Source organism: Corapipo altera, unplaced genomic scaffold (assembly GCF_003945725.1).
Source record: "Corapipo altera isolate COAL_440 unplaced genomic scaffold, ASM394572v1 65, whole genome shotgun sequence".
Classification (NCBI taxonomy): Eukaryota; Metazoa; Chordata; class Aves; order Passeriformes; family Pipridae; genus Corapipo; species Corapipo altera.
In genome coordinates, this window is record NW_020884891.1 from 1,478,114 (window position 1) to 1,500,025 (window position 21,912).

The 21,912-nt window shown below is 37.8% G+C and overlaps 1 protein-coding gene across 3 annotated transcripts in view; it reads left to right on the forward strand.

Annotated features, from left to right (window-relative positions):
- Window positions 1-12,275, forward strand: part of KLHL4 (kelch like family member 4) — a 76,087-nt gene extending 63,812 nt beyond the window's left edge. For all 3 annotated transcript variants that reach the window (XM_027645446.1, XM_027645444.1, XM_027645445.1), the window contains exons 8-12: window positions 3,232-3,456; window positions 5,306-5,468; window positions 8,280-8,492; window positions 9,808-9,979; window positions 10,668-12,275. In XM_027645446.1, the coding sequence (XP_027501247.1) occupies window positions 3,232-3,456; window positions 5,306-5,468; window positions 8,280-8,492; window positions 9,808-9,979; window positions 10,668-10,727 (833 nt within the window). In that variant the 3' untranslated portion in view covers window positions 10,728-12,275. The remainder of the gene's footprint in view (window positions 1-3,231; window positions 3,457-5,305; window positions 5,469-8,279; window positions 8,493-9,807; window positions 9,980-10,667) is intronic.
- The last annotated feature ends 9,637 nt before the right edge of the window (window positions 12,276-21,912 follow it).

A 21,912-nucleotide genomic window follows, 5' to 3' on the forward strand; every position in this document is an offset into this window, starting at 1 on the left:
CATTGTATTAATTAACTGTATTACAGACATCATTGTATTAATTAACTGTATTACACACATCCAGAGAATATATGACAATTGTTTGAATATTCCTCTTCATGAAACAGCAATTTAGGGACGAAAAAGAGGAAAAAGCAAATCACAAAACAGCATCCTTAGTATTAGAAGTTCTTTCTCCTTGCAAGAATCTGAAGTTTGTAGATAATATATATATATCTTGAAGTGCAGACTAGAGAATTCTGATTCAGATAGTGATTTTTAAATAAAGTTTTGTACGAATTTGTGCATATAGTTGACTTTATGAATCAGAAGAAAAATTAGATATTTCAAGATGAATTTAATGCTGAACCCTGTGGTCTATCTTCTGACAAAGTTAAAAGGCTGGAAAAACTTTTAAAGAAGAAAAAAAATAAAACCAATAAACATTACTAAACTACAGAGAACTCAGTTAATGCTTACCAATCCTTATTATAAAATTTAAGATGGAAAGATTTGCATTTTTCATGAGTGCAACAATATTTGCAGCTTTTCTTCAAGACTGTATACACAGATTTTTTTCAGGTTTGTAGTTGAAAGGTAAATATTATAATTGTATTCCAGTTTTTATGATTTGATTTTCACAACTGCAATCAGGTTACAGCTTTACACATTGCACTATTCTCTTTAGAAGGCAGAATATTAAATCATTTTCTCCAGGAACCTTAACTTCAAACCCAGAGCTTGGAGCCAGAGACCTGTAATTAGTTTAAAGTCTTGCAGCTTGCTGAACAGTATTACTTTTAGCTGTGTGAGTTCACTTTTAATAGAATCACAAAGAAGTTAATCCATTTCATGGTTTGCAAAAAGCTGCTGACGGCTGGTTTTTCCCATCTGAGATCTTGCAGAGCTGCCTCACTATCTCCATGCAATCAAATAAGGTGTGAAATACACTTTCAAAACCACCACAACAGAAAAACACTAATTCCTGGGACAATTTAGCAAAATGAAGTTAACTGGAGCAATTAGTGGAGATTCATTAGTGATACTGAGTATTTAGGAATAAAACAACCATGAATTCAAAGTAATCTTTAAGCTAAATTCTACCAAAATAAGAGTAATATTTTCTAATGGACTGTGCAAAGAAAGGGTTATTTCAGTAAGCATCTACGCTTCCTGTTGGTGCCTCTTTTACTCCTTACCTTGGAATAAAGCCAATTGTTTGAACTTTTGCCTTTTGATGGGTAGGATGAACAGCACTTCCTCTCCTCCCTGCTGTCCTCTACAGCTCTGACTCACACTTTGAGCCTGTCCTGGATTGTAAGATAGAGGAAACAGCAGCTAAAGAGACCGGGATGCTCTGGAAAAACAGCTCTGAGGAGGAGCAACTTCCACCTCTGGCAATAACACGGTGTCTGTGATAAAGGCAGACACACCAGGTTGGGTGTTCCAGGCAATGCCAGGCTTTGTGCTTATCTCAGGTGGTATGTGAAGTCAAATCTCAAATTCAAATGATCAAAAGAAGATCAAAGGGCTACTTTTGGGCTGGAATTTTGAAAAATGTGGATGTGCCTGAACCACATTAAGTTTTGAAACTTTCAAATCTTCCAGCCTCTGTAAAATTTACAGCCCACAGGGTATGTCTGAACACATTTATACCTTACTGCATTTCTCCTGTTTTTGAGTTAGTGTGTGAGATATTTCCTTTGAAGTGGAGAACTTTGGGGCACTCTCACATTAGCATAGAATAAATGAGAAGGAATCAAAGCGAAGAGGAGCAAACAGACTAACAAGATGGAAAGAACAGTCAAAGAAATCCAGCAGCTCAGAATAAAAGATGACAGGAAAGGGGAAAAAGTAGAACTTTCTTTTATTGTAGATGGAGTTGGTAGTTTCTTTTCCAGTTTATGCATGTGCAAAAGCATGTAGAAGAGAGAAAAGATATCATGAGATATCAGATATTTATGGAGTTTAGTAAGTGATCTCTGACAGATCTCTAAACCAAACACTACCTTTTTTTTTTTTCAGCCTTATTGCATGGTTGTTTTGTTGTTGTAAATAATTTCTTAGTCACTAATTGCCTATTGCTATCTTCAAAATACTACTTCTCTAGTCTCAAATCCCAGTCAAAGAACAGGAAATCAGAAAACCTATTTTCCTTGTCTGGTTGCCTTTGGTTGAGCTGAATTTGAGCTCCAGGGTGCACTGGATGTGCCACTGGGAATTGCCTCTTATGCCTGGGATCTGACTCAGCCCTGTCCCTGCTGGGCTCTCTCAGCTCTCAGAGGAGCAATTACAGCTGCTGGGTGATGATGGGAGCCAGTGCATGGGAAAGCATCAGTTCTGAATGGCAGGGACCTGGTGCCTTGTGAAGGCATTACCAGAAGTTCAGTGACCTGAAGAAATGGAAAATACAGCTTATATGTTACAGCAGACAAGCAGCTACTGCAGGGCTGCTGCAAAGGGGAACCTCAGGGAGGACACCTGTGGGAACAACACGTGTACTTGCACACAGCTCTGCCTGAATCCATCAGGAAAGGGAAAATACCTAACCCATTACTGAAGATGCATGTCCAGTTCCTCAGACAGACAGATACAAACCTTTTCTGGTTTGGAGATCATAGAATCACAGATTAGTTTGGGTTGGAAGGGACCTTGAAGATCATCCAGTTCCAACCTCCTGCCATGGGGAGGGACACCTTCCACTAGACCAGGGCCCCATTCAACCTGACCTTAAACACCCTCAGGAATGGGTAATCCAAAACTTCCCTGGGACAGCTATTCCAGTCTCTTGCCACCCTCACAGTAAAGAGCTTTTTCCTGATATCTAATCCCAATATCAGTAATGGTTTAGGCACAAATACGGTTAAAGTGTAGACTGTTGTGAGACACCATATTCATAAAGAATATTAAAAAAATCCCAAAACCAAATCACAAAATCCCTACTCTCATTATATTTAAATGAATAACAGATTTAACTTATCTCTGAAATTTTCAATGCTACAAAAATTTGCCGTAACTTAATTCTCCATCTTCTTGTCCCAGCATACTCTCATAGATTTCCCCATCTTGTGTGCATGCAATTAATTCTTCTTCCTCACTAGATTCACATGAGAACTGAAGTTCCCAGGGAGTGACAATAAAATTCTACACACAGAATTTCCATATTTTATAATTGAATCATATTTTGTGTTGTACTGAGTGCTGGGTACAGCTCCCCTCATGGCTATCCCATAATACTTTTATCTCTAACAGGTACCACTACAATTGAGAAATACGACCTCAGGACTAACAGCTGGATACAAATTGGCACCATGAACGGCAGACGGCTGCAGTTCGGGGTGGCAGTGATTGACAACAAGCTCTATATCGTGGGAGGGAGAGATGGGCTGAAAACTTCCAACATTGTGGAATGTTTCAACCCTGTCACCAAAGCTTGGACTATAATGCCTCCCATGTCCACACACAGGCACGGCCTAGGTAGGAGGTGCTCTTTGCAAATGCCTTACAGTGCACATACAAATGAATTTTGGTTGACACAAACGCTGCTGATGTAACTTTTTAAAGCCTTGAATAACATGCAGAAATATTTGTAGAAGATATTTTTCAAAGACAGAGCTGTCTATTATCATAAGTTGATGACAGTGATATTAATTAACTGGAACTGGTTTTCCAGAGTTAATTTTGCTTGTAGAAAATTCCAAAAGATAAGCAATAATGAAAATAATCAGCTCTTCACATGATTTAATGGTCAAGAGATACATTTACAATACAATAACAATCTGATTTTAATCATTTTTTCAATTATGACTTGAGGTAAGCCCATAGGTACCAAGCACCTCTGTAATTCAGGTCAGGGCATTGCCCACACTGAAGAAAACATTGCAGCATGGAAATAAGTACGACTTCTCCAGTTTTAATGTTGTAATTACAAGAAGTTTTACAGAGCTCTGCCATGGCTTAGTATCTGTGGGTCTTTAGTGCACAATAATCCTTATTATGATTCAGAATGAAGGAATACTATGAATATGAAATCTAGAATTTATTTCTGGAACCATAAAAAATAAGGCCAAGTTTACAGTTGAGGAGACTAATGGAGGCAATACGATGATTTCTGAAGGATTTATAGATCACAGTTCTTATGAAGAAGCTGAGTTCTTTAAAGTTTACAGAAATCATTGATAAGTTCAAATGACATGGAATATTTTCATGAATAATAGAGAAAGATTGACCCAGAATTATTTGGTCACCCTTGTGGCCTACATCACCTTCTGCACTTCTTGGTGGGGTAAGTGTAGTGTAGGGTTCTTAACAGCTAGTCCACAAAATTTATAAAACCAAATACTAGTAGGTAGCAAAGGGAAAGAAGACAAAACAGATTAAATAATTTTCATTGAAGTCTTTACAATTACCAGCTTCAGGGACAAAATTCTACTCAACAAGTAGGTCAGGGCAGTAAATCTGAGTGTCCAAAGCTTGGCTTCTCTTTGTGCATCAGCCTGGTTTGCAAAGCTCCCTCGCACTCACAGCCCCTATTAACTTCAGTGTGATTCAGGGGAGAGTTAGAGCTTTTGAAAAAATCAGGGCATGTATATTTAGGCCTGAAAGACAGATTTAGAAAACTTTTAAGCAGCCAGACTCCAACATTTTGCCTCACCTAACAAAGGGAACAAACAGCAGGGCAGCAGCAGCAGCTCCCAAAGGGGAGGCACCAGAGCCCTTCTCTCTGGAGAAGCACGATGGCACAGGATATGTCCACAAAGAACTTTGCAGACACAGCCAAGTTCACTCTCCTGGGCCTCAAGGACAGCAGACACCAACCAGCTCTTATCCAAAAGTGTGCTCCCCTTAAAGGCATTAATGTGTTATGGGCCTTTAGCTGGCAAGGACAGCCAGCCACCCACCCACTCAGGCTTTATGCTGGCAGGACTACAGAGCTTCAGCAGGCTCAGAATTAGGACAAGTCATTGGTTTTGGGTATATTTTTCATTGCCTGACTCCAATTTTGCCTTTCTTTAAATGAATAGCATGGTTTCTCATTTAGAGTCTCAAATTTGTTTCAGAACAAGGTCAGCAGAAGCGAAAGAGATAGAAGTCCAAGAGAACATCAGAACTAAAGCAGCTTTCCTCTAATCTTTTGGCAAAAGATAATGGTTATTTAGAAAACACGAAGTATTTTATCTTTGTTTATTCTGCCAAATGAAAAGGCAGCTTTCAGATAGTTTAATACCAGCTGCAGTTGCTTATCTGTGCACAGGGGATTGAAGTATGAAGATACTATTGGTCACTGAAATTATGAGATAACTTGTCCCCAATTCTATCTTTTAAGGAGTAGCAATGCTTGAAGGACCAATGTATGCTGTTGGTGGCCACGATGGGTGGAGTTACCTCAACACTGTGGAGCGATGGGACCCCCAGGCACGGCAGTGGAATTATGTGGCCAGCATGTCGACCCCACGGAGCACCGTGGGGGTTGCAGCCTTAAACAGCAAGTATGTCAACAGGAAAACCTCTCTTTGCATTTTCTCTTGCTTCCTTCCTTGGAAATACAGTCTCTTCAATTTGCTTTTCCCTCTTCTAGTAATTAATGACCTCAAGAAAACAAAGAGAAAACACAATGCACTGAAATAAGAGAGGAAAGGTTTTTCCTCTGCTGCATGGTAAATTGATTTCAAACTTGCAGTCATGTTTTAAACATATTTCAGACCTTTTAAGATACAGCAATGTGAAAATGTTATTACATGCATATCAGAGTTTTACCTAGAACATAACTTATGGTGATACAGAATCAGCTACTTTAAAAAATATTCCAAATTTATATTTACACTTTAAAATCAGAGTGTCTAAGGAAGTACCACTTGAAAGAATGTGTACAGAAATGAAGTCATTCCTCTGTCATTTTGCACCTCCTGCATGCATCTACAGCTTTTATATACAAATTCACAGTGAAGAATAATTTTTAAAATGTTAAAGCTGTATGGTGTCTTTAAGGGAAAGAAGACAAGTTTATTAATTAGATATGGAATAAACAGCCCTCTGTAAGTCTTATCCTACCCAGATTTGTTCTTCCCTCCATTAAATACACTGAAATCATGTGTTAATGTATTTAAACATTCTCCTAAGATGCTAAAGCCTTTCAAGCACATTTGCATGGGAACAGACACCTGTGTGAATCTACTGTGCAACCTGTACTGAACAGTGTTATACCTTGTTGTAAATCTCTATTTGAATGTAGTTGTGTTTCGGAGTGAGGAAGAACAATTTCCAAATCAATGCCAATCAAAATTCTATTTTTCTTCTTCAGTAGCACAGTCTCGTGCTGGAAATACAAAAGCCTTGTGAAAGACCCCTATGTTAGAAAACATGGTTTGACCCAACCTTCCTTCTTATTTAAATCTGTGGGAAGCTCTTAGCAATGACAGTTTTTAGGGGTCAGGAACACCACAGATACAGGCAGAGAATTGCATTTACTTGGAACATCTTTCACTGGCTTCCCTGATCACTGTAAATTCCAGAGAAAGAGGAGGATAAAGAGCAGAAACAGAGATGTCAGCAACGGGATATTTGTAAATGCAAAACTTCTTCACATACACATCAGGACTCTGCATTAAAACAGGGCATGACAAATCTTTAACTCCCAAATCCAAGAGAGGCAGAACCACCTTTCCAAGTCCCTGCTGTACCTCAGAGGAAATGTTCTCAGCAGAAACTCCACCAGAAACTCCTGTTGGTACCTTCCACAGCAACATGCAGGAAACCTCTTTGTCAAAGAGGAAATCCAGCCCAAGCTTGACTCTGTTCTCAATCATTCCCAATACAAAGCTGTCTCCAGCCTGGCTGAAATCACGTCTGTTAGTCTAGTGATGTCATTTCTGGCATACCAGGAGATCAAATGTCCATCACTCAGTGGTCTAACCAGGCAGAATGCTTCTCCTTTTCCTGTTTCCCTAAGTCTTTCTGTACGTTTTTCTATTCAACCCCACCAGAAAAGGCTTTACATTTCTGCAGAGCAGCACTTTTGGATCAATTAGTGGTTCATTGAGAACATCAGTCAATAATGTTATATTTGGGCTTTTCCTTAGAGAAGGGGAAACAATACCATATTTATAGACACATTAGAGAAAACAAAGAAACTCAACCAATCTGTTTGTATATACAGCGACTTCCTCTCCCTGTGAAAGCTGTGTAAACAAGCAGTCAGTATCTAATGGCATGATGTGAAAAGAAAACAAATAAAAGACTCAGGTTCTGTATGGATCAGGCAATAAACTGCACAACCAAACTCAATTTTATCAACTGAATATCAGGAGAGAGAGCTGGGAATTTTGTATTATTCTAACAGTGGTCAAGAATCTTCTAGTTAAAATATGGAGCAGAGTGGTTTAAAAGCTTTTTCAGTCACTGGGATGAAACAGGTACTTCTGAAGGAAAATTCAGCTGATCTGATTTAGGTGACTTATTCTAGGCCAGTCCACTCTTCCCCAGGTCTCTAAGTAGTTGCAATAAGTAAACTCAATTTAATGGCAGAAAATAATAACCAGGGTTTGAAAGGGAACAGAAAACCCAGTACATCTGAACACATCTACTATTACACCCTATCACACTCCAGCAGCATCCTGGACACCTTGAAACCACAAAGAAATTAAGGCCTTGTAAAATTCATTGACAGAAAGCCACAACCCTCCCATGTTTCATAATGTGGGTTTCCACAATTCATTCCTACCTGTTGTAGGAATCAGCATTTTAAATATCCAGTTGTTTGCTAAGTGTCTTTGGGCTGAACAGAGAAGATGGTGCCTGGATGGTACTTCCTGTCCAGCAGCTTTTCTTCAATGCAAACTTTGGGGAAAACATATTTAACATAATTTTAATAGATGTTTTTGAGATCTATTCTTATCATTTAAGGTTTTTTTGTGTATTAGCAGCACAGGAAAAACACTTAATGTGACTTAGTGTCACATTAAGCCCCCTCCATGAGCCCCTGCCAAGGAATATTATCCATATATTTTAAGCATATGTAGTGTCTTTCAATTCAGTTCCTTCTATGCCTCACTTTTAAAGAAGCTGACATGCATTTTTAAGCTTAATTTGCTTGAACATTTGCACAGAAAATGGAGAACATAACTCAGTTCAAATAGCAAAAAACTTTTACAAAGAAAGTTCCAGAGCGTAGCTGTTGAAGAGCAAATAATGGGGATAATGACAATTTTAAAGTGTTCTGAATGAATTTAACCCAATAAAGCTCCTATTAAAATAAGAGGTTGAAGACTAAAGTTGTTAGCCTGTTTGTGTTTTTATCCCAGACTCTACGCTGTTGGAGGACGAGATGGGAGCTCCTGCCTAAAGTCCATGGAATGTTTTGATCCACACACAAACAAGTGGAGTTTATGTGCCCCCATGTCCAAGAGAAGAGGTGGAGTCGGTGTTGCAACTTACAATGGGTTCTTATATGCTGTGGGAGGTCATGATGCACCTGCTTCCAACCACTGCTCCCGACTTTCCGACTGTGTAGAAAGGTAAGGAATGTTTTGTTTGTTTTGGTTGTTTTTTTTTTTTGTTTTTTTTTTTACATTCCAGGAAGGAAATATAGAATAACAGTTCTTCACAATTGGAATGCTATGTGAGCAAAACATATCCTGCTTTTTAAAAACAATATTTGGAGTAGAATGACTGGTTTCCAATACTGTAGTGAGAACAAAAGAATCTCAGAAGCAAATTCCCCTCAACTCCCCCCTTTTACTTGAGCTGACCAAGAGCCAGGCAAAGGCAACTTAAGTATTAAGAAAAACTCAACCTGTGACCTTTCTATTTCTCAATAGAAAATGCCAAAACCAGCCTAAACCCAGAGTGCCCTATATTGTAAGAGTTAAATGCTTTCCAGTTGTGTCTTCCACCCATAATTTGCTGATATTGATGGTAAATTTTAAAGTAAAATCAATATCACATGCTGAACAGGGAGTACTCACTACACAGGTATTTTCTGATGAGGAGACTGATGAGAAGAGTTCTTAAGAAAATGCAAATTCTGGACATTTCTTTTGGGAAGTGTTGTGTTTTAAATGTTACTTTGGCACTGTGGTGGCATGTGGCACATTGCAGGAGGATAGAGAACACTTGAGTCCTGGGTGAGAAGGGAACAGGATGAGTGAGGGCAACTTCTCTGGCTCTCAGTGGGTCAAGAGTATCCACGTAGACTCCTGTGTCATTTGGGGACAAAAGAGGAAAACTGAGAGAGCATCCAACCCCCTGGTGTGCATAACAGTGGATTCTGTTCTCAGTTAGATGCTGTAAAACAGGAACTACCCTGGAATTCACGTCAATTAACATTGGAAGTTGACTGAGTAGATCAGAAATAAAATCCACATTGATGTAAGATCCTGCCATGCATTTTGTGACAAACTTAGATCCACTATACGAGGTGTTTAACTTCTTTTGCAGTGAAATTTTGTGACAACATTAGCTCTGATAAGAAAGAGAAAACCAAAAGCTTTATGGAAGAAGGAAAAATAATATATTGAAATTAACTTTGCTGACTCAACTGGTGGCCATGTTATCATTCCCTCGGGTCTCATTCATGTTTAAATTGTATTGATTGCTTAATGGGATCGAAATGGAGAGACTGCAGAGCAAAAAGTGAAAACATGGGCATTTTCCATGGGCTTGAAGACCCCTCTAGTGGCCGAATTAAATATTGACTCGCATAACAATTCTACTAGTTCCCAGTATAAACTGAACTGCAACATAGGAGAACATAAGCAAATAACAGTAATTTAAATTTCAAATGTGTTTTTATGATGTATTTCTCTACATTTGATCATCAAACATTCCTAGGTATGATCCTAAAACAGATGCTTGGACAACAGTGGCCCCCTTGAGTGTCCCTCGGGATGCAGTCGGGATCTGCCCTCTGGGGGACAGATTATACGCTGTGGGGGGCTACGATGGCCACACCTACCTGGACACTGTGGAGTCCTACGATGCCCAGAACAACGAATGGACAGAGGTAATGGGAAGAATCACCTCGGAAATAGTAGGAATTCCTCCTGCAGCAAGGAATAATTCTGTCCAAATAACCAATAAAACCACGTCACAAAGTTATTGCTGGTGCTGCGAAAAATGACATATCAGGCTGCAGTAATACTGCATTGGGCTTGAATTAAATACCGTTGCCTGCCTTGTGAAAGAATTGGATAAAACTTCTCAGACTAAGGGGTGGAGGCTGCGCATGGGTGAGTGAATCCTGCTGTACAAATAGTTTTGGACTTTAAGTGCTTAAATTCGCCATGGCTGGAGCTGGTGTGTGTTTGTCATTAGCGGTGTCTTCCAGAGGCACTTTCAAATTTTTGTATTTATGATTGTCACAGTTGAGACCATGAGGAAATACCTAAAACTTTTGTAGTTTTAGGTATTTTTATAGCCACACAGTCTGTTGTTTTGGAGCATAGAACATGAAGGTCTTTTACACATGTTAACAGCAATACTACCACCCTACACTCCTGTAACTCTCAGCAGTTACTGAATTCTGTCAAAAAGCCCAAATTGTGTTTTTTAGAGGCCTGGGTAAATCTAATTTTTTTTTTTAGCATTACATCAGTTCAAATAAACAAATTGTTTTCCTATTAATCTGGAAGTAATTTCTTCCAGTCCTGTGTTTCCTCCTTTTTATTTTTCTTTTCTCTTTCCATTTTTAGGAAGTTCCTGTCAACATTGGAAGGGCTGGAGCATGTGTTGTTGTGGTGAAGTTGCCCTGAGGACTATAAATATCCCAAAACTAAAGTGAGTGGAGTTTCAGAAGAAACATTTCCAGAGAGCAGCACAGACTACACACATCTCAGTAACCCTCTGCAACAGACAGTAACTGAGCTGTCTATTAGAGCACAAAAGTGTCTTCCTGCATCACAAAAATTGGACAGTTCTGCATAACTGAATTATTTTATTATACCTAAAACACAAAATACAGTAACATGTTTAAATGGTTCCTGTTTGTTAAAAAAGTGTATCTGTTATTTATAAAATGCAGTAGTAAAGTGAGAAACAGGTGTATAAGATTTCATAAACTTTTTTTCCTTTCTATGTTGGCAGGAATGAAAATGTTTATAAAAAGAGCTTTTATATTTTAAGCAAATGAAAATGACTAAGAAACACATTCAGCAGAGAACTGCACAGAAGGAAATATTTGCTCATAAATATCACTGGCAACAGAATATTCTCTACAGAGCAGCTTAATTTCTATATTCAGAAATAAACCTACTAAATTAACTTTAAGATCAAATCAGAGAAGCAGAGAATTGGTTGTAATTTACCATCCAGCTTTGGTAGTACTGTGTAGAAAATATCCATTTTAAGCAAAATAATGCAATAGTAGGGCTAAGGTACCTTCATGCTGTTGAATATGTGCCAACAGAAAGAAATCTCTTTTGTCAAAACACAATGCTGATATAATTTAAAATTATTTTCACAGTGCACAGATATGTGATATTTTAGTGCTGTTCTGGGTGTCAGGTTATTCCTGGATTTCTCTTTGCCCACAACCATCTGTCAGTATGTGCTGAACTAATTTGACTATTCTTGGGATAATAACCATGCATTAAACTTTAAAACAATCATATAATTGCATTCCTTGAATATAACTTACAAAATGAAATTTTTATATCATATTGATATGACAATCTTTGACCTCAGCTGAAGATTACCAGCTTTCTCTCATGTACAGTAGAAATATGGTAAGGAAAAACCCACATCCACTGTGTGACATTATATACCATTTAGATAAACATGTTTATGTTTTATCTGAAATTAGGGGAATGCTAAGAATCAAGATCAAACGAGAAAACACCACATGATATTCCACATGCATGATATTTTCTTTTTGTGTGCCAATTTCTAATGAAGGTTTTTATTTGTTTTGCATTAATTTCATTTTTTATATATATCATTTCAAATGCTGAAGGTGTATTTTAGAAAAAGAATGTATGTAAGATATTCTATGCTGTAAAGCACAACACTTGGTCAGTACCCACCTTAGTGTTTGTTACGTTGTTCTTTTGTCAGAAAATTCAGGACAGAGACAAAAAATCTTTGAATGTGTAGAGTAACTTTCCTGATAGAATACTGTGTTATCAGAATTCAGCAATATGCTATTTTAAAAACTTTATAGTATTAAGCCTATTGAATGCCTCTAAAGATGAAATGTCATGAGCATATTTATAAAAGGAAGAACATTTTTAACTTTAAAAATGAATTATGTTTATATATAGCATGCTACATTCAAATAAAATTTACTTTCTCTGCTAAGAAAATTTAGACTATATTTTAACAATATTGTGGGTTTTTTTTTCATCCTTTCAAAACCAGGAAACATAAAAGGATCAATCTCATTTTGTACTTTAAAAGAGAAAAAGATCCACAAAAACCCCTACCAACCAAATGGGCGACAAACCCTAAGGCAGCTCATGGGTCATGGGTTCCAGAATTCCCATCAGAGAAGGAAGGCACTTTAATGTCCCATTAAATCAATAATCTGAAGCAAACACAAGGGCCCAGCCACCAAACTGACAGTGAATCTGCACAGTAAGACCTTTGGGAATTCAGGATGGATGTTAAATTTCTCTCTCCCTCATCCTGTGTGACCCCCTACTTAGAACACCTTTTTGCTGCAAACATTAACTTTTAACATTATTAATAAAAATTCCATCATTTTTTCTCTCTTTGCTGCCATCCTGCTTCAATCATGCAACAGCTATGTGCACCCTTTTATAGAAATAAGGATTTGTATGGACAAACAGAGGGGGTCACTCAAGCTCTAAATCCTGCTTTTCTCCTGTTCTCCTATAAAAGCACATCCCTGCTGCCAGGAACCAGTGCAACCTCATATATTCTACTTTTGTTTGGAAAGCCCTGATATCAAATGCCCATTTTTAAGACTCTAAAATGAGAATTATACAAACAATGTACAACTAATGTCAAGATACATACAAGAGGCACGCTAAAACAAACACTGGGAGTCTGGAAATACCAGCTGGGAATCAGGTTGTGCACAGGCTGTTTGAAGCTGTTGATATTAAACTTCATTTCAACTTGTAAAGAGTAAGAGGAATATTTCACACTCAAAACATGAATTAATTCAAAATAATCTATTTTAGGATGAAACCCTGACAAGAACTATCACAAGATGAAGTATTAAGTGTTAGAAAACATAAACATAAAATTTGAGCAGATATTTGAATTTAAGCAACAAAGTGACATGTCTGAATTTTCTACAGAAAGAAGTTCCTTGGTGGTTCTAGTACTGAAATTTGTTTAAGGTTTTTGGTTTTTTTCTCATATTATTTGTACAGCAGTGAAAAATCGCGTGAAAGGAAACTAGTAATCCACAAAAGGAAATTGGACATCTAACTGGAAGATGAAAACCGAGCAAACTGGAGAGAATTTGAAGATGTTTAGACATTATTAGGTGAGAGGAAGTGCCGGAGATATCCTCTGATGAGGTGTCCTGCCTTCCCATTTCCTGGTTCTCCAAACGTGAGTGGGTGCAATGGTTGTGCAGCATCTTTGCTCAGTGGATCCCTGACAGCTGCAGCACATCTGGCTGGTTTGACAGAGTGGCAGGGAACCGTTCCCAGGGGGAGCCATTCCCAGGGGGAGCCATCCCCTCTCATCCCAACCTTGCACTGCTCTGGGCTTCTTATAAGGACTTTTGCTGGAACAATGATATTATTATTATTATATTTCTTTGCCCAAATCTTGGCCCAAAGAAGATTTGAGCCTTAATCTTCTTTGCCCATTGTATTTTCTTGCCTTTTAAGTCCTGGCCCTTAAAACATCTTTTTTCCTCCTTGGTCTGGGTGATCTCTGCGTGAACTGCACCAGCAATGATACTTTATATACACAATGTGTGGGGAGCAGGGACACCACTTACCTGCAAAATCAGTTCTAGAAAAGACTAAAGATGCAGCTTAACCCTTGTCATGTCTTTATCCACCAAAAGGAGATATTTAGGCCAAGAGCATAAAAACCAACTAGCCCAGAAAAATCCCTTTATCAATGATAATTTCAACACTGTAACTGGGGTATTCCTCATAACACGGTTACAAGGCAGGAAACTGTACTAGAGCTATTTACAGCTGTCACAGAAAAAATAAATTATTTCCCTGATATAGAATAAATATATTAGGGAATGATTTGGGCCCAGTTATTTCAACACACAGATTAGTTAATAAGTTAAGACTGTTGTGGATACTCTCTTCAGTAAGCCAACAAGGTACATAGAAATTTGAAGCATATTTGAGCTCCCCAATCAACAAGTTTTCGCTGTTACCTTCTCTTTTTTCTGCCTTCTTGGCCGAGGAACTTACAAAACCAGCTTTTCTATAGTACAGGCTCAATTGGTTGAATTGCAACAAGAGATCTTTAAGGTCCTTTCCAACTGTAAAAATTCTAAGAGTGAAAAAAAATCTTTTAACGTGAAAAGGGACAATTTGGTTTTTATGTCAAGAAGGACTGTCCAAGGTAATTTCCTGGAAGGGAATCAATAAAGTGTCTTGTGAGGTTAACCCTGTCTCTTCCTACATGTGTGTTTCTGTACAATGTCATCACACAATGTTATTTTTTCGCTTCCCACGTGACCCCAGACTCAAGATGCTGAATAGATCCTAAATACCTGGGTTTCAGTATCTGACTCCTCAAAAGCAAAATAATTCACTGAAATTACCTCAGTTTCTCTGACCACAGTTAAATAAACTGCAATGAATTTATTTGTACATTTAAGAGCGAGTCCTTCCCACAGTGAATTTTCTTATTGATTACAATTAATTGCTGAAGAGGTTAAACTGAATTTCTGTAATGGTCACAATGATGTAGCATTTCTAACAGGTTGTATGCTGAGAGTACCTGCAGTTGGTATTTGAGTCTCACCTCTTAGTCCCCATCTCTTCTTAAAAGGAAAGGGGGGAATTTTATCAGAACAGAAATAGTTCCACTGCACTTCCTCACAGAAAGAGGTAGGTCTGCTTTTTTTTCCCCTCAGTAAAGCTGTATTCTTTTTATCTCTGAAATCCCTTCTGACCTCCTCTCCTGCCAAAGAAACCTGACTGCAAAGTGCTGCATTCAACCACTCCTGCTTTTCAGTAAAGCTCCACTACGTCATTCACACACAGAGTCCTTAAAGGCTCCACACCTTTTCTTCCTCAGACCCACATCCCTGAGGACTTTTGGCTCCATTGCAACTCTAAATATGCAAAGATAGCTAAAAAACTTGTCCTCTTGTACATGAATACTTATGGAATGTAGAGAAGAGGATGGTGCTAACTTCACCAGCCAACCATACATGACTAAGAAAATATTTCCATCACCTATGGCTTGGACTACTCACTTGGGAATGATTGTCCAGGAATGATCTTTTAAATATGCTATTTTAAGTATAGATTCATCTTTTACAGTTAATATTAAAAAAAATATATCTGAAAGTGTGTTATTCCAGCAGGAAGTTTAATACAAGAAACTTTTTATTCCACTTCTTCTTTTTGGTGAGAGAATGAATATGTTTTAATCTAAATCAAGGTCCAATAAAGCCTCAGTTTACATGAATTGTAAGAAAATACTCTAAGGTTTAAACCAAATAATTTATGCAAAATTGCAATATCCCTGTAAGGTATTGCCAAAGTTATCACCAAAGATATTACCCAGAAAACATTTTTAATAATAAAATTAATCCATAAAAGAGGAATAAAAATAAAATAGGGAAAATGTAGAGTATAATTTTTAATTTCTTGCATAAAACAGTTTTGCTAAACCACAGCCTCAACTGATCAATGCTAGATATTTTAGAATTGGATAAACCTATATTCAATACTATTGGAACTTGTCCAACATTTCTTTACGTGGTGCAGTAACATGAGATCATTTTATTGAGAAGATCACACACACTACATTTTCTACATAGGATTTCTCATCGAGAATTCCCTCAGGGTTAATTGAGGTTTGCCCATGAACTTTTCAGTAAAGGCAGAAATGAACCTTTTAAACACGGACCCACATCTTAATAATCCGAGTGCTCTTCCTCAGCAAGTTGGATACAACTTTTCCCATCACGTAGTGCTTGGAAAGTCAGGTTTTGAGTACCGAAGTTTGCTCCTATTGCTTGAGGGTACTGTGAAACCCATGAGCTCAGCTGCCATTCAGGGGCTGCTCAGAAGGTGGTGCTATGTGACAATTTTTAGAGAATCCTGGCTCTTTCTAAGAGAACGCGGGTCTACCTTGTAGTAATATTTATCTTTGAAATATAAATCAACAGTTTATTACTCTCAGGAGCCCACTACACTTGTTAGTGGAACTGCCTTACGCAAATTTTCACCACGTGCACAAACACAGACACTGCTGACCTCCTAAGAGCAATTTTGGAATCAGTTACTGAGTTACAGCAAAACCCCCTCTGTAAGTATTCCCAAAACCGCAGCTGGTATCACTAGTCCTGTGTCTGTCCTGAGGTTTTTGGCACCTTGAAATCAAAAATTGCTTTTTTTGATTTCCCTGAGTACAAATCACAAAACCCTTTCTTTTGGCTGCAGAGGCTCAGGGTGAAGAACCAAGTATAGGGGCAAACGGAGGAAGAGAAGCCTGTATTTTCCAACTAGTTCATTAGCCCCATCAATTAGCCAAACCACCCTCCCCTGACCACCCAGACATATTTAAGATGCAGTCCCTGACATGGGGTATAATCTATACAACTCTACCTTTTAGAAAAGGTACAAGATACCTCCATGGATGTTAAGACCATAAATAGAACATGGTTTTTTCTTCTGTTTCCCCATTTTCTATATTAGGATAGTTATGAAAAGGAGCCAGAAGTAAAACCAACAAGCTTTACATGAAATACAATGAAACTTCATACAGTCCTAATATTTCTTTCTGCAAGGAAAAAAAGCAGGACATCATCCTTCCTCTGCAGCAGGGACTCCTCCCAGATATTGGATGCAACTTTTCCAGGATTCAACAATCTCATCTCATCTCTCTGTAAAACACTGAGATGCAACTTGCTTTTGTGTATATTTGTCCCTGTCACCTCAAGTTAATATACAGTCTAACAATACTGCTTCCAGAATTCAGAAAGAGGTTCTGAAGTACGACATTACAAAATTACAGCTTATGAATTATTTCTTACAGAAAATAGAGAGCAGTTTACAACCAGCTTGATGCAGTTTATAAGATAGCTCTAAATATACATAATAATTTAAAAAATACTGGGGAAAGTGAAGTATTACATCACTTGAAACCAGCCCTTTCCTCTGACATACTTTAATCAAAGGGATAACTATTCCTGAGCGATTTCTGCCAACTCAGGGTAAGTCTGAGCTCAGAGAGTTTTGCCTCTATCTAGAGAAGCTAAACCACCACAAATATATCAATAATCTGTTCGGAACTACCAGTATTACATGGCAAAGTTTGGTTCTGCTTTTTCAGGACACCTACCTCCCACCAGAGACATTGTCTCAGTAATTACAACTGTGGGGCAAAAGAAACCCCTAAAGCAAACCTCTTTATTTCTGAGGTAGAGATGGAAAGAGAGTCAAAAATCCAAATGGATTCATTGCCTCAGCTGCCCAAACTGCTCAGTCTCCAACTGGTCCCTTTTAAAAGCTGGAGAGAATATTTGGATGCAGCTCTTTACATAACCAGTCTCAGTGGCCGTCCTTCCCTCCCTCCAATCACTAAACAGGAGCTTTCTTCTAAAATTTAGAAGCATCCTTTCCCTAGGGACTATTCTATGCATTACCCACTCCTTTATCCTCAAAGAATACATACAAAAATATCTTAAAAACAAAAAACCTGCCCTTAGATTCCCCAAACCCCTACAGGATAATTATTTGCCTTTCCTATCTTGGAGTTTTCCTCCTACAGTTTTAGCTCAGTGGTTATGTGACACTCCTCACATGTGAAACCATGCATGAGAAAATAATTCCAGTTGTCAAGAAATCAGTCCAACTAGGAGCAGTTTTAATTTCAAGCATTCAAATGTAAGTTAATCTTTCTTAAAATAAAGATAAAATCAGCACTTCTAGATGAAAATAAAAAAAAAAAGCCAATGTACAGCTACTGAACAACTGATGATAATTGAAAAACCACATTCTGCCCAAGGCATTTCTGATAAGAATTGATTATCAAAGACCTCATTAGTTTCTTTCACTCTACGCTGTTTGTATTGAACAATAGTAAATAAAAAGTCTTGTGATGATTGTGTCTTTACACCCTTAAGTATTACATGACAGTCAGAAAAACATGTGCTGGAATGATTCAGTTGGGGAAAACAGAATACCATATAAAGAAAAATTCATTTTAATCAGGCTCAGTAATCAGGTTCTTTTGTGAAAACTTGGGCCTGCAGCTGCTAGATGGAATCAAACATGCTGCAAAAATAAAGAAAAATCACTGTGGCACATTTTTCCCAAGCAATGTTGTACACACTTAATTAACAATATTCTGTAAAACAGAAAGATTATGGAGAAGAGGTCGAGAGCCAAAAGAGACAGTACAGAGTAGGTAAAAAAAAAAAACCACTAAAATAAACTAGAGAGAATGGATTAGAAATTCTCTGAGGAACTTGTCAAATTTCATTTCATCTTTTAAATATAATAAAATACAATATAAAAATCTCATTCAGTGATTTACTACAAGAAATAAAAAGGACCATGAAGCAAAGTAGAAGCAATGAAGCTCTAAGTGTATACAGGAGTATTTGCTACAGATTTTTTTTCCTGTTTTCTTCCTGCCAACTAAATCATTTTGTCAGATCAGAAAGTAACGTGGTGTTTGGAATGTGTTTCATCTCATACTTGGTACCTTAGAGATGAAAACTATATATATATTCACGTTTCAATTATCTAACACGCAGACATAGCAATGGAGTTAAAATGCATAGTGACTAAATGCCAAGAGGTTTTTGTTTCATTTAGCAACAGAGGATTGAAGGGCCTTAACTGACACTTTCATGATGCTTTCATGTTTTCATGACTTCTAAATAAGAGGGGAAACAACACAGTGAACCAAATGACAAATGAGCTATGGTGGAGTTCTGGCCTATTTAACAACACTTGAGAGTTCTGCATCATTCACCTCCAATATTCAGACTACATTCTAAGATAGACACCTACCAAGGAAGGCTAAAAACTCTATGTCTGCTTTACACTCTTAAATATACATGCAATTTTTAAAACTCCAACCAATAAATTGTTTCCAGCACAACCCCGTGGTTTAGTAACCCTTAGAAAAAAATTCTTCCATCAAATGACTTTATAAATCAACATACCAGTCATCTGGCAAAAGAGAATAAATCGATGGCCTTGTTCTGAAGTGCTTCTGCAAGGTAAAATTTGGAAAGGTCAGCAACTACTGAAGATGATCTTTACAGTCCCAATGGGGGATGTTCTCAGCACTGTTGGTTATTCAGTTCACTGGAACCGAAGAGCTGGTGCAGTGAGTTCTTACCACATGTGGGACCAGCAAAGCTGCTCAGAAAGGGTTAAGTGTGTTTCAACACAAAAATATGCTTGTCTTTTTTAAATTCTGTGAATAATTTGGTCAGTCTATAATCCATACTCTTTAATTACTGACGGTGAAGCCAGGCTGGAGAGCTGGATGTGGATGATCGGTCCTTAGAGGCTCTTGGGAAATATTGAGAAAGTTCAAGAAAGGCCACGTTGGTCTTTACATTTGTTTTACTGTGTCTGCAGTGCCAACAGGCCCATGATAAAGGTGCCTGGGGACTACATTTAGGTTTGCTGGAGTCTAATGGCATCCCTGGGAACGCAGGAGAAAAGGAGCCAAACCTGCACTGTCTGTGAAAGACACAAAGACACACAAGACAAAGCTGGCCCAAGGAAAAACAAAGTCCTCTATTCTTACTCTTTCACAGTCTTTACTTCAGAAAAGCAGCAGAGGTTCTAAGTTTCAGATGGAACTTCACGAAGATATTAAAAAAATTAAAATTAAACTCTATTTTAAAGAATTTTCACACTCCACAAAGAATGTTTCTTCGGTCTTGGTCAGCTCTAAAAATGCTACAGCCTACTACAAGGGAAGGAAATCTCACAGTTCAGTGATGACATATCATGATGTCATGCTGTGGTGATACAGGCTTTAATATAAACCCCAGAAAGTACCAATGATCCACAATATTAGAGTAAAAACAGTAGGATCTGACCTCTGGTGCACTAACCGTATAAGTGGCCACATATAACTGGACATAAAGAATGGAGCAAGCTCAGTAACTAAGTCAACATCTCCCCATCCTCTGTGTTGGGATTACTCCTTTTGTACACAGTAATAACATAACAACACCTCTAAATAAACCTATAATTTATCATTTAGCACATGGAATTCTGTTAGATTTACGAGGTTGTCTTCATAAGGACAAACATTTTTCTGCAACCCTATAAAGGTTTTAGCACACGTAGCCTTGAAGGGAGGTTACTGAAGCATTGCACGTGTGATTTGTATCAGTTCTTTCTGCCTATTACACAGAAAAATAATTGCAGCTTAATAGACTTCCTATGAATAGCATAATTTATATAGTGTATAACTTTTAACATAGCCTTAGGTTACTTTTAAAAAAAGGTAAATTTAACATTTTAAACAGTAAAGATTGTAAGCAAATGGAAGCATAATTCAAAGCTGGAGAAGGGTTATGCTACTCGTTGGGTACTGAAAGGCACTAATTTGCATTTCTGTAATCATTAATAGGGGTTATGAGGTGTCAATTATGTTCCACGTGTGACCTTTTTAGTTTCTAGGTAATGTACCTCAATTAATTGGCTGTGGCATCATAAAGCACATTTTCAGTGCACCATGACTATGAAAAGCAATAAAATTCTGCCTCTGCAGCTGAAGTATGAAATGCACAACTGACCTTAGCACTTAGCAGTAGCTCACTGATGCTCCTGCAGACCTTCTAGTGGCATAAATTACAGTGGAGTCCGAATCTCAGTGCTCAGCTAATGCTTCCCTCCTTCATGGCAAATTTTTGAAAAGTCACAGAAACAACCGTGCTTTGGAATTCCAGTCTCAGTCCTCTGTGGAACTGCACACTGAGAATGAAACTCAATCAACTGCAGTTGTGTTGGCACTTTAAAAAGGAGGAGATGGTGAAAAAATGAATAACTATTAAAAGCCCCTTACCCTCCCCCCCCCCCGCTGCCCAATAATGTACTACAGAAACAGAAATCTAATCAACAAACAGAAAGTAAACTAAATCCAAAAGAATATTTCACCTTTCTCAGCTTTCTAAATCTTCAAATAAATGTCATATGTAAATATATTTTGCAACCTGATAAAGCCAAGCTGTAAAAAATCCTCTTGGGCTTCATGCAAAGGTGTTTTGCTGCTAACAAAGACTCTGTGAATCAATGGTGAGATATCTATTGATGTTTATATTTATCACCAACATTGCTTTTCAAAGCCCACCTGTCAGCAGCAGTTTGATTTTGTTTTCAATAATTATTGACCCACATGTCCCTCCGACAAACACAGACATGGCAGAGGATTTTTCTCAAGCTCAGAATAACAAGACTGCTCAACAATTTCACAAAGTATATACTGATACACATATCAAGCTGGCATTACTAGAACTTTTAAAAGAATAAAAATATACTCAATGAGTTGAAATACAAATATCAACATCTCAGAAACATTCAAGCAGTTCTATGAGAACTAGAACACAATACAGGTGATTAATATGCACCTAGATTAAGACCTTCCTTCTTTTTCCCCTGACATTTTGACCTTAAGAGATAAAAAGTGAAAAATGGAGATGATTTCAGTATTAAGACATTCCAAATGTCTGATATTAGAAGCAATGAAATGCATTTAGCTGCTTTGTAAAATGTTGTCTTTGAGTCCTCACCCTAAGTAGTCTGGGTGAAAAACCCAATATACCCATTATATATG